The sequence below is a fragment of the Amblyomma mixtum genome, chromosome 2 (genome assembly GCF_055824585.1).
Source record: "Amblyomma mixtum isolate Tamu chromosome 2, ASM5582458v1, whole genome shotgun sequence".
Taxonomy (NCBI): domain Eukaryota; kingdom Metazoa; phylum Arthropoda; class Arachnida; order Ixodida; family Ixodidae; genus Amblyomma; species Amblyomma mixtum.
The window spans coordinates 179,614,746-179,625,664 of record NC_143013.1 but is presented as its reverse complement, the minus strand read 5'-3'; the positions used below and the strand labels follow the sequence as shown (position 1 = coordinate 179,625,664).

Sequence of the window (10,919 nt, the reverse complement as noted above, 5' to 3'; positions counted from 1 at the left end):
TTAGCAGAAAAGTGACCACTTATATAAAATTGTCTTGGGCTTAAAGGCATGCCCCGATAAAACCGGAATTATGGAAGGCAAAAGTGAAACAGTGCGAAAGAAGAAGGCCGTAGGCGAAACGAAGAAGGGACAGGAAAGAACGCTGAACTGACAACTGAATTTTATTAAGCGAAACTCTCACAATATATAGGAAGGCAGTGGTAAAGATAGCTCCTGAACAACAGAATTTGTACCTTAATTCTAGCTGTGAAAATATCGCCCCATTTTTACCCTCAGATTTCCGGAAAAAAAAATCCCGAAAATATTTTAACGCAGGACGAGGTCGATCGCGGCGGCACGGCGCTGTCAGCGTCTGCGTCCCCGATTTAGTTTTTGCGGACTCTTTGCGGCTCCTTGTGGCGTCGGAATGATTTTCTGCTTTTTTGGGGGGGGTTTATCTATTTGCACATTATGAATTTCATTTCTTGTAAGAAGTGTGATAGCTCATGCTTGATGGGTATTTCGTTGTGTCGTTATCTGGATTCCTTGCTGGACTGATTTCTCCCAGATGCACGTGGTTTCTTTTGTTGATTTTGTAGTTGAGGAAGTCTATGTTTTCGCCCCGATGAAACGGGCCTGCGTTTCAAAAATCATGATTTTGATTTCTGGAGATTCACAGCCATAAAGAAGTTTACCAACGGTGATACGCAGCAGAGGCAACAAAAATATTATTTTTGTTCAGCATGTGATAACCTTTCAAAAACACCGTGGTTTAATTATAACCTTAACATCGAACGTAGTGCCGAGTTGATATCATCTGCACCGTCTTTACCTTGATGTCGAGCAACCCGTTTACTTGACGCTTATCCTACACGGAAGATCTTCACTACTTGTAGGTTTAGTCTAGTTTAGTTTATGGAGGTTTAACTTCCCAAAGCGACTCAGGCTATGAGGGACGCCGTAGTGAAGGGCTTCAGAAACTTCGACCAACTGGGGTTTTTTAACGTGCGCTGACACCGCACAGTACACGGGCCTCTTGAATCTGGCCACTATCGAAATTCGACCGCCACGGCCGGGATCGAACCCGCGTCTTTCCGATCAGCAGCCGAGCGCCATAGCCACCCAGCCACCGCGGCAGCCTTCTTCAAGCCCTCAAATCCTTGGCTTTGATGTGAAAACCTTGAACTAATAAATTTTTCTATTTCAATATTCGGCCTAAGATAGAATTCCCCCACTTAACAGGTATTTCGTTTCGGGTGTTTTAATAAAAGCAGCTTTCTTCCCTGCCATGGAAAAAAATATGAAAAATTTCTTTTCTATCACTTTGATTCGACCTTAAAATGATCGTGTTTGGCAGACTGACACAAGATGGTAGGTGTATCTTTGCATGCCATGCCACAGGTACACAGCAGGCAAAAAACGTGGCATAGTTAACGTCGCTAAAAGCAAGATTATGAAGGAAGGTTGGCATATCAGGCGACGTCAAATCTGTGGAATCTAAGCAAGACAAGTATACTGAGAGGAGAGCTTAGACTTCAACATTCCTGTTTTATGTTTCTTCGAAGCTTGAAAAGCCTTATCAGGAGCCATCCTTCACACCGGTATGCAGTGCGAAATACATAAGAGCTCATACACTATGCATGCATTGCAGCTCTGGACTCCATTGCCCTATCGAAAAATCTCATATGAATTCATGTGTGTCTCGTATCATTCCACATGTGTTACATACGAGCTATATGTGTCAGATATGTGTCTTGTATGAACTCGTATGCAGCCCATATGAGTTATATGTGTCAGTATATGTGCCTCATATGAACTGGTATGCAGCCCATATGAGTTATATGTGTCAGTATATGTGCCTCATATGAACACATATAGGCTTCATACGAGTTCATATGTTCCACATATGTGTCTCGTATGGACTCATATGGACATCATATGAGCCATATGTGTCGACAAATGCGCCTCGTATCAGTACATATGCTTCATACGAGTTCATATGTGTCACGTACGAGCTCATACGCGTCACAAATGAACACATGTGCTGCATATATAGTAGTTCACGCGCTACGGAAATGTGACTTGTATGCATTTATTACATATGTGGCATACCTCAACTGACACGCGACACTCGTGCGTACACAAGAGCTCCGATATGCGTCCCATCAGCTTACATCAATCTCGTGTGAAACAGATAGCCGCTTATGAGTGCCTCTTATAGAGTGGGCCTTGCTGTTTGAAACACGCGGAAAAGAAGGGATGAACAAGCGAGTAACAAGTGCCCAACCAACGCACAAAAAAAACTCTTGGCCTGTTTCAAATATTTTTCTCAATGATTCTCTGCTTGTGTCCTCTTGTAGTAAACAGCGCCTATCCAAACAGTATGACGTTAGGCGTTTCCAATGTGCTTGGACAAACGTTAAGCTAGAAGGCAAATATTGCCTTCTGGGCTTAGTTGAGCTGTTGAGCGAATAACGCCAGGTATTTTCATGCAAGAGCTCCGACTGTGCGCAATGAGAGTACTACGATGAATGGTGCAGGCGCTGTGAAAATTAAAATACATACAAATATCAGATCTTTCAGTGCTTATCACAGAGCACATCCAGATTCACAATATCAGTGGAAGTGCAATCGGCTGTAGTTCAGCTCCTTAAACCTTACAAATAAACATTTGACCTCGCACCTAACCGTCGAATTCTAAAGTAGTGGGAGCATAGCGTAAGTCTTGTCATCCAAATATCAATCAATCAATCAGCCATTTCTGCCCTGCAGAGCTAGAAATTTCCTGGGCCAGATGGTATTACTAGCGAATTCTATAAAACATTTTCGCCTTGCCTAGTGCCTGTTTTGATGGAAGTTTTCCAAGCATCTTATGATGTGGGCGTCCTGCCTCCCACTTTCTATTCTGGGCACACAATATTAATTCCCAAAAGCAAAGATACTAATCGCTTGAAAACTGTTGAGGGATATCGTCCAATTTCCCTCTGCAATGTTGATTACAAAATTTTTGCCAAGGTTCTTAGCAGTCGTCTGCAGCTCGTCATTATGGACTTGATAGGTTCGCATCAGGTCTGTGGTATTAGAAGCCGCAGTATTCAAACACATATCCATATTGCACGTTCAGTATTAGAGACAGTATCAGATGAGACAGGCCAAGCAGCTCTGATTCAAATTGACTTGGCGAAGGCGTTTGATAAAGTTCGGCACGATTTCTTGTTCGCGGTCTTGGAGTATGCAAATATTGGTGACGTCTTGCTCAAAGGCATAAGGCTGTGCTATAAGAACTCCTATACAAGGGTTATTGTTAATCAGGAGCTAACGAAACCAATACCACTAGAAGCATCTGTTCGTCAAGGATGTCCACTGTCTCCATTGTTGTTTGCCCTATATCTGGAACCCCTCTGTCTCAGTATAATTAACAGCGCAGCTATCCGCGATTTCTTTCTGGCTCAATGTGAAGTTAAAGTTTTGGCCTACGCTGACGATGTCGCCCTCTTTTGTTCTGACAAAAAGAGTGTACTTGAGGCTCTAAACTTGACTAAACAGTTCGGCGATGTATCAGGCGCGGCTCTTAATTTAGAGAAATCCAAAGGCTTTTGGTTGGGTTATTGGGGAACTAAGCCAAGCCAGTTCGGTGGCATATGCTGGGACTGTAGCCCTCTTGAGTACCTAGGCGTTCCGCTGCACCAAGTTCGCAACAGTACAGCCTACTGGGATTCACAAATTGTAACTCTACGGCGGCAAACACAGGCTTGGATGGGTAGCGAACTCTCAGTGTTTGCGAGGGCACAGGTCTGTAACATATTTTTGTTTGCAAAGCTCGCGTATGTCCTTCAAGTCCTGCATTGTGCGAGGAGGAAGGTGCGAGCAATACACAGAATATTTGCAACATTCGTTTGGCGCTCTCAATGGGAGCCCATGAGTCGTGACAACTTGTTCCTTCCCTTAGAGGGTGGTGGAGTGGGCCTTGTTCACCTGTTCGTGCATCAACTTGTTTCCCGTTTTTTCTTTTTCAAATCGGCAAACCACCCGTTTCTGGTAGCTGTGCTCATTAGGCGGCTTAGTTTTCATCTGCCTTACTTATTCGCACCGACTATGCAGGCTCGTGAGGGGACTCTATGGGGATTCCTTAAGGAGGTTGCTGACACTTTCAATTTCCTTACAGTGCGCTTATCTTTAGATTACCTGTACAGCCTCTCGAGAAAACAGATGACCCAGGCTCTCACTGAGTCTTTGTTCCCTACACCATTGTATCGGCAGCCTTATCTGGGGTCTTTGGACATGAGTGTTCTAAAGCGTGTTAGGCGGATGTGCATTCAGGCAGCCGCTAAAACGTTCTTTTTCAAACTACATACAGCGACGCTGCCTGTCAAGACATTTCTTAATGACAAGGGGATTTTTGTACCCTGGAATGTGAATAGGTGATATGCAAAATTACTTGTACGTCGGCCAACACTGGGTGTAAAATTTCGGCCGCCATCTTGGTTACGTCGAGAAGCACGGAGCACTGCTGACACCGTATACATGCTCCGTGCGCCCGAAGCAGCCGTAGAGTCTTTGCGTGCCGAAGTTTTTTGCGCAACGTGCGGCGTTGACATGGCGGAACATCGGCGTTTTCCGAACTCTGACCACGAGATGTGGAAAAACGATTTAGAAGCCCTTCCGCATTTGTCAGACAGTGCTTTGGCAGACTTGTGTGCGTCGGCAGGGCCGTCGAGTCGGCAGCAGAATAAGTCCTACATATTTGCTGTCGAATCGTATACGCTCCCTTCATCGGTATCTACCAACGCCTGCGACTCAAGGTGCGTATGCTTGATTTCTAGGATTCCTTGTAAACACTGCTCCTAGCCAGAGGCCACTTGCGCGAACGTTTTTACTCAAGCGTGCGCTGCTCACGAGCGGGGACAGTCAGCGATATCGTATATGAAGAGTAAAAAAAAGCCAACAAAAACATACTGCTTACTCCTGAGCAGCACAGAACATGCGACTGCAAATGTTGGCTGTACAGTTCTTGTGAGCACAGGGCTCCGTGGCGCAGGGCTTGCGTAGTCTCATGGCTAGTTGCGCACCGTGCTCATAGCTACACACGATCCCGGCGCGACATTCTCGCGTCTTGGCCACTGCTCATGACGTGTTGCTTTCAATATTACGCGACAGCGGATGCAGCTCTTTCGGTTGAAAAGCCGCCGGCCTCGTTGTAGTTCGCACCGCCTCGTAGTAGTAGTCCGCACCGCGCGTCGGGAATATTCCTTTCGGGTGTCCTCCCAGGTGTGAGGATATGAGAGACAGGCGTCATTTCGTTTCCTTAAGACCAATTTTCATTTCGTTTTCCTGCCCTTACGGCGTGGTTCGGGTGTCCACCGAGATATGAGAGACAGGCATCATTTCCTTTCCTGCCGGAAAGGCATTGCACGGAACAGGCGACGGCGTTCTGTTCCATGGACTCCTTGGCAACGCTGCAACATGCTCTCACGAAGCTTAAGCATCCTTCAATTTTTTTTATGTATTAATGGATGGCATGGAATGATTACTCATACACCCCACTTCACCATGTAATCTTTCTGCACAGAAACGTTGGTGTTATCTTCTACATATGATCTTTGTGTCTGCTATACAAATTATATAGTGATAGCACGTTCTCGTGTGGTACCCTGTACATTGATTGGGGCATGCCTTAAGTCTTAAATGTGAAAGCAATGCATTGCTTCACCATAGCTTACATGGCCTCTTTCCTCTCATTTGCATACTTACAGTAGACACACCGGTTATACCTCAGAAGGACTACTGCTGAGCTGTAGTTGAGCCAAAATGTGCATGAATTTATCAGAGCAAGGCATGCATATGCATTAACTACAAGTCAAGTCGTGATTTATTCACAGGCTTCATGAGAAATTTGAAGTGCTGCTGTACAACGAATAAGTGAAATCATTCTGTGTACTTAAAAACTTTTATTTCTGTTTCGTTCACAGACTCGGCATCATCTATGCAAGGGCTACTTGCTTTCGAAGCCAGAAAAAGATGGGCCGGCCGTACAAGGTCCTTTTGGCATTTTTAAACAGTGGTTCAATCACTGATGCGACATGCGAGTGCGCTGCTGGATCAAGTGGATCCTGTAGCCACATTCTTGCTGCTGTGCGGCTCATGATTTTCCTAAAGAAAAAAGGATTTCAAGAAGCACCACCAGAGCTAGCTTGCACTGAGCTCCCTCAGCAATGGAGGCGCCCTCGACAGCACAACATCAGACCTATGAGCGTGCTGGACATTGATTGGAGGTGCCCTCGTGAAGGCGGCACACTTCTGCCAACACCAGCAAAGGTGTATGATGCTCAAGCAAAAAAGGTGGAGGAGCAGCAACAGCTGGACAGTTTTCACAAGCTGGGCGAAAGTCTCCATCAACTTGGAAGCAGTGAATTCGCTGCTGTCCTGTGTGCTGCAAAGGGGCCTTTCAGTGACACAAAACTGGGAATGGTGCCTTCTGGTTCACCACTGTCCTACCAGCAAACAAAGCTGCCTGCAGGCTTCAAGACATGGACAAATATTCCAGTGGGAAGTGGAGCATTTGCACCAGTTCCAGAGCTATTTCTATTTGACGGAGCTGTGCAACATACTTTTCCCAACACATTCAGTGAAGATGAATGGAGTATACTGAAGGTAAGTGTAACTTAGGTCTAGTACCTCAATTTAGTTTTCCTCTTTGTGCAGTTTTGCGAACTGCAACCCTGTAATATGGTTGTCCGAAATTGTGCAAGCATGCACACCGCTGCCTGCTATAGTAGCTATAGAGTTCCTTGTAGAGTTGAACATAAGGTAGATGCATCTGTAAAAACAGCAGACTTCAATGATGCATGAAGAAGAGTACATCATGGAGCATGGCGAGACTTAACCCTATTAAAATGAAAGAGATCACAGAACTTATTTCTACCTGAGTCGAGACCAACAACAAAAATGAGGCACCCAACAGCAAGCTGCTAGACGTTGCTGGTTCACACTTTGTTCTATTTCCTGCAGGAAATCCAGGTGTCTCCCGAAGATGCCAGACAACTTGAGCGGAATTCAAGGCAACAGGCACAAAGCTCCTGCTGGAAGGAGGGCCGGCTCAACAGATTGACTGCATCCTGCTTCGGCAGGGTACTGAAGAGGGACCAGTGGACCGACAAGGGCCTGTGGAACCTTATTGACCCAAAGGACTTGTCCCGTGTCCGTGCAATTCAGTACGGCCGGAGAAACGAAAGTGCTGCCTCAGCCAGATATTGTGCTACTATGAGGCGCCTTGGCCATCAAATCACTCTTCAGCACTGCGGATTGGTGGTACACCCAACATCTCCATGGCTAGGCGCCAGCCCCGACAGGCTTGTGTACGACCCAGAAGAGCTGACATATGGAGTCCTAGAGGTCAAGTGTCCATACTCTCTAAAGGACAGCGAGTCAGACCAAGCTAGGTCAGCAGAGTTCTGCATAACTTTTGAGGAAAATGATGAGCCAAGTCTCAAGAGAGACCACGAATACTATGCTCAAGTAGTTGGCCAAATGGCTCTCACAGAATGCCAGTGGGCAGACTTTGTTGTCTGTTCAGAAAAATGGACTGCCATAGAGCGCATCCGTTTCGATGAAGCAGAGTGGGCATGCATGAAGACAAAGCTGGACAGCTTTTTTTTTACTCAAATGCTGCCACATGTTGTACGCAGACACAGTGCCACATAAAGACTTAACAAAAGTCAGTGGATGCTTGGAATGTGTTACTAGTGAATATACATGTGTAAGAAAGAGAGTTGGGGTTTGCTGCCCCAGCGGCTAGCGCCGATGAAGGAGAGGAAGAAGACAGAAGACAAAGTTGACGAAGCTCCAACTAGCTCTGGTGCGCGCTTGCGAACGCCGGCGTACTGAGAAGCACTGCTGGAACAAGGACTGTGGCCGTACACACTACGTGTGCGAGTTCCCACATTACACTTGGTGGAAGTGCTGCTTGCTCTTCTCCTGGAGCTACGCCACGATGCCCAGGCTACCAGGCTCTGCCACGACAACCAAAACTTCAGCCCAACCTGTACCCACCGCTGTCGTCTCTTCTGGTGCCGTCCGGAAGCGCGACCCTGCGATTTTCAGCGGCACTGATGACACAGATGTAGAAGATTGGCTAGCCTCCTACGAATGCGAGTGCTTACAACAAATGGGATGACGTCGTTAAGCTCACGAATGTCATCTTCTACTTGACCGATGTCACCAATTTGTGGTTCCGCAACCACGAAGCGGATTTTACTACCTGGACGGCTCTAAAAACCAGCCTGACGGACGACTTTGGCCGCCCCGCTGTCCAAAAACTTCGTGCTGAACAACGGTTGCGCAGTCGTGCCCAGCAGAACGGCGAGAACTTCACCAGTTATATCGAGGACGTCATTGATTTGTGTAAGCGGCTCAATCCATCTATGAGCGAGGCTGACAAAATCCGACACATTCTGAAAGGGATTGAGGACGATGCGTTTCAAATGTTGTTGTCTAAAGATCCCCAAACCGTCTCCGACGTGGTGTCTTTGTGTCAGAACTACGATGAGCTCCGCAAGCAACGACATGTCCCCCGCCGTACCACTTGCTCGGACGACACCATTTCGAGCTTGGCAGCAGACAGTCCTGCCCACGATCAGCCGACACTTCTTCAGCACATCAAGCAGTTTGTGCGGGAGGAGGTCGCTCGTCAATTATCGCTGGCTACCTGCCAACCCGCTCCAACGCCATCGCTGTCGCCCTCTATTCAGCGTGTCATCCAGGAGCAGGTAGCTGAGGTCCTGCCGCCTGCTAATCCACCCCCTCTGGTCACTGCACCGCTGACATATGCTGAAGCAGTCGCCCGGCCACGACCTCAGCCGGTTATGCCTGCTTATGCGCCACCTGTCAACGTATACTCTCAGCAGCAGCTCGCCCCTGCACTGCCCCTCCCTCACCATCCTCTGCCTCGCACTGGTCCCCGCCCTGTGAATCCGTGGCGCACCCCAGATAACCGCCCAATTTGCTATGCCTGTGGCCTCGCTGGTCATGTGGCCCGCTGGTGCCGCACACGCGGATCCTGTCCTTACGACTACGGGCGCCCACCGACGTACGATGTTCCGTTGCCTTCCGTCCCTGTCACTTCTCCTCTGCCGCCTCCGAATCCCTCTCCGCCTCGGTCCGACTCCTACAACCGAAGCCATCGGTCGCCATCTCCTCGACGCCGTTCGCTCTCTCCTATGCGCCGCTGGTCCCCACCACTTCAAGCGGAAAACAAGGCGCCACAGTTCCGGAGGCAAGAACTGCGCCGTCAACGACCATCTCAAGCCCTATCGCCGCTCCTATGAACGTTATTGAAGTGATCGTTGAAGGTGTTACTGTTGACGCGCTTATTGACACTGGTGCTGCCGTGTCCATCATTAGTCGCAACTTGTGCCGCAAATTAAAACAAGTGATGACGCCGCTTTCTGACCTTTCGCTTTGCACCGCCAGCGCTGACCCCATTCGCCCTCTCGCAGCGTGCACTGCCCGCCTCGTCATCCAAGGTCTCTCGTACACCACTGAGTTCTTCGTTCTCGCCCGCTCCTGTCATGATATCATCCTCGGGTGGGACTTTCTGTCCGCGCATCGCGCCATCATTGACTGTGCACGTGCTGAAATTGATTTGTCGCCGCTGTGTGATGCTCTTGTGGACGCCGCCCCTGTTACCGCGGCGCCTATTCTCGCCGCTGACGACGTCGACGTGCCAGCTTTCTCTTCTGTTCTTGTGCCGCTGACTTGTGCTGCCCTCTCTGACGCAACTGTTCTTTATTCACCCTCTCCTCTTTGTGCGCACCGCAAGTCTGTTTTGCTCCCTAATGCTGTGCTCACCCTTTCTGGTGGTTGTGGCGCTCTGTACATTGCGAACCCGTTGCCTTTCCCCACCACTTTACTTCGGGGAGAATCGCTTGGCACGGTTGATGTCATCGATCTCGACGACGCTTCTCCTGTCCTTGATGACCCTGACGCCCATGACATCAACGCCCTCACCCCTCCCGCCGACGTCCACGACCCGTCCTCCCCGGATATGTTTTCCCATTCTGTCGATGCCGCTCTACCACCTCACCAACGCGCCCAGCTCATCGCTTTGCTGCAGCGCTTCCGCGCATCCGTCGACTCTCCTCAAGCACCGTTGGGTCGTGCAACAGCGGTTCGCCACCATATCGACACTGGTACACATGGACCCCTGCGCCAACGCCCCTATCGCGTCTCCTCCGCCGAGCGCCGCATCATTGATGAACAGGTGAACGACATGCTAAACCGCGGCGTGATCCAGCCCTCTCACAGCCCGTGGGCTTCTCCATGCAGTCGTGCTCATCAAGAAAAAGGACGGCTTCATTCGATTCTGCGTAGACTACCGCCGGCTAAACAAAATTACTCGGAAGGACGTCTACCCCCTGCCTCGTATAGATGACGCGCTGCATTGCCTACAGGGAGCGGAGTACTTTTCTTCGTTGGATCGGCGCTCTGGGTACTGGCAGGTGCCGATGGCCGACGTTGATCGCCCGAAAACAGCTTTCATCACACCTGATGGGCTGTATGAATTTAATGTGATGCCCTTTGGTCTGTGCAACGCGCCTGCCACTTTTGAGCATATGATGGACAACATCCTCCGTGGGCTTAAATGGCAGACATGTCTCTGCTACTTGGACGATGTTGTCATCTTCTCCCAGAATTTTCCGTCTCATCTCCTTCGCCTGGAGAGTGTTCTCCGCTGTCTCAGTGACGCTGGCCTGCAGCTGAACTTGAAACAAGTGTCACTTTGGCGCCCGACAGCTGACTATTCTAGGCCACGTCGTGTCCAAGGATGGTGTACTCCCGGACCCTGCCAAGCTCCGTGCAGTTGCTGATTTCCCGAAGCCCACATCCCTGAAAGAACTCAGAAGCTTTCTTGGCCTTTGCTCCTACTTTCGCCGGTTCGTCAA

At 48.9% G+C, this 10,919-nt stretch overlaps 1 protein-coding gene across 1 annotated transcript; it reads left to right on the top strand.

The window, feature by feature from the left end:
• The first annotated feature begins 4,516 nt into the window (after nt 1-4,516).
• On the top strand, nt 4,517-7,814 carry LOC149361737 (uncharacterized). Its single transcript, XM_089572779.1, has 3 exons — nt 4,517-4,781; nt 5,949-6,630; nt 6,988-7,814. Exons 1-3 carry the CDS (start codon nt 4,576-4,578, stop codon nt 7,678-7,680), a joined length of 1,581 nt encoding a protein of 526 aa, XP_089428905.1. The 5' UTR covers nt 4,517-4,575; the 3' UTR covers nt 7,681-7,814.
• The last annotated feature ends 3,105 nt before the right edge of the window (nt 7,815-10,919 follow it).

What these genes read in the sequence shown, in the direction of transcription:
- LOC149361737 (XM_089572779.1), top strand. Translation starts at nt 4,576, where the DNA reads ATGGCGGAACATCGGCGTTTTCCGAACTCTGACCACGAGATGTGGAAA. An exon ending in ACCAACGCCTGCGACTCAAG is followed by an intron (nt 4,782 to 5,948) that starts GTGCGTATGCTT and finishes TTTCGTTCACAG; the next exon opens with ACTCGGCATCATCTATGCAA. An exon ending in ATGAATGGAGTATACTGAAG is followed by an intron (nt 6,631 to 6,987) that starts GTAAGTGTAACT and finishes TATTTCCTGCAG; the next exon opens with GAAATCCAGGTGTCTCCCGA.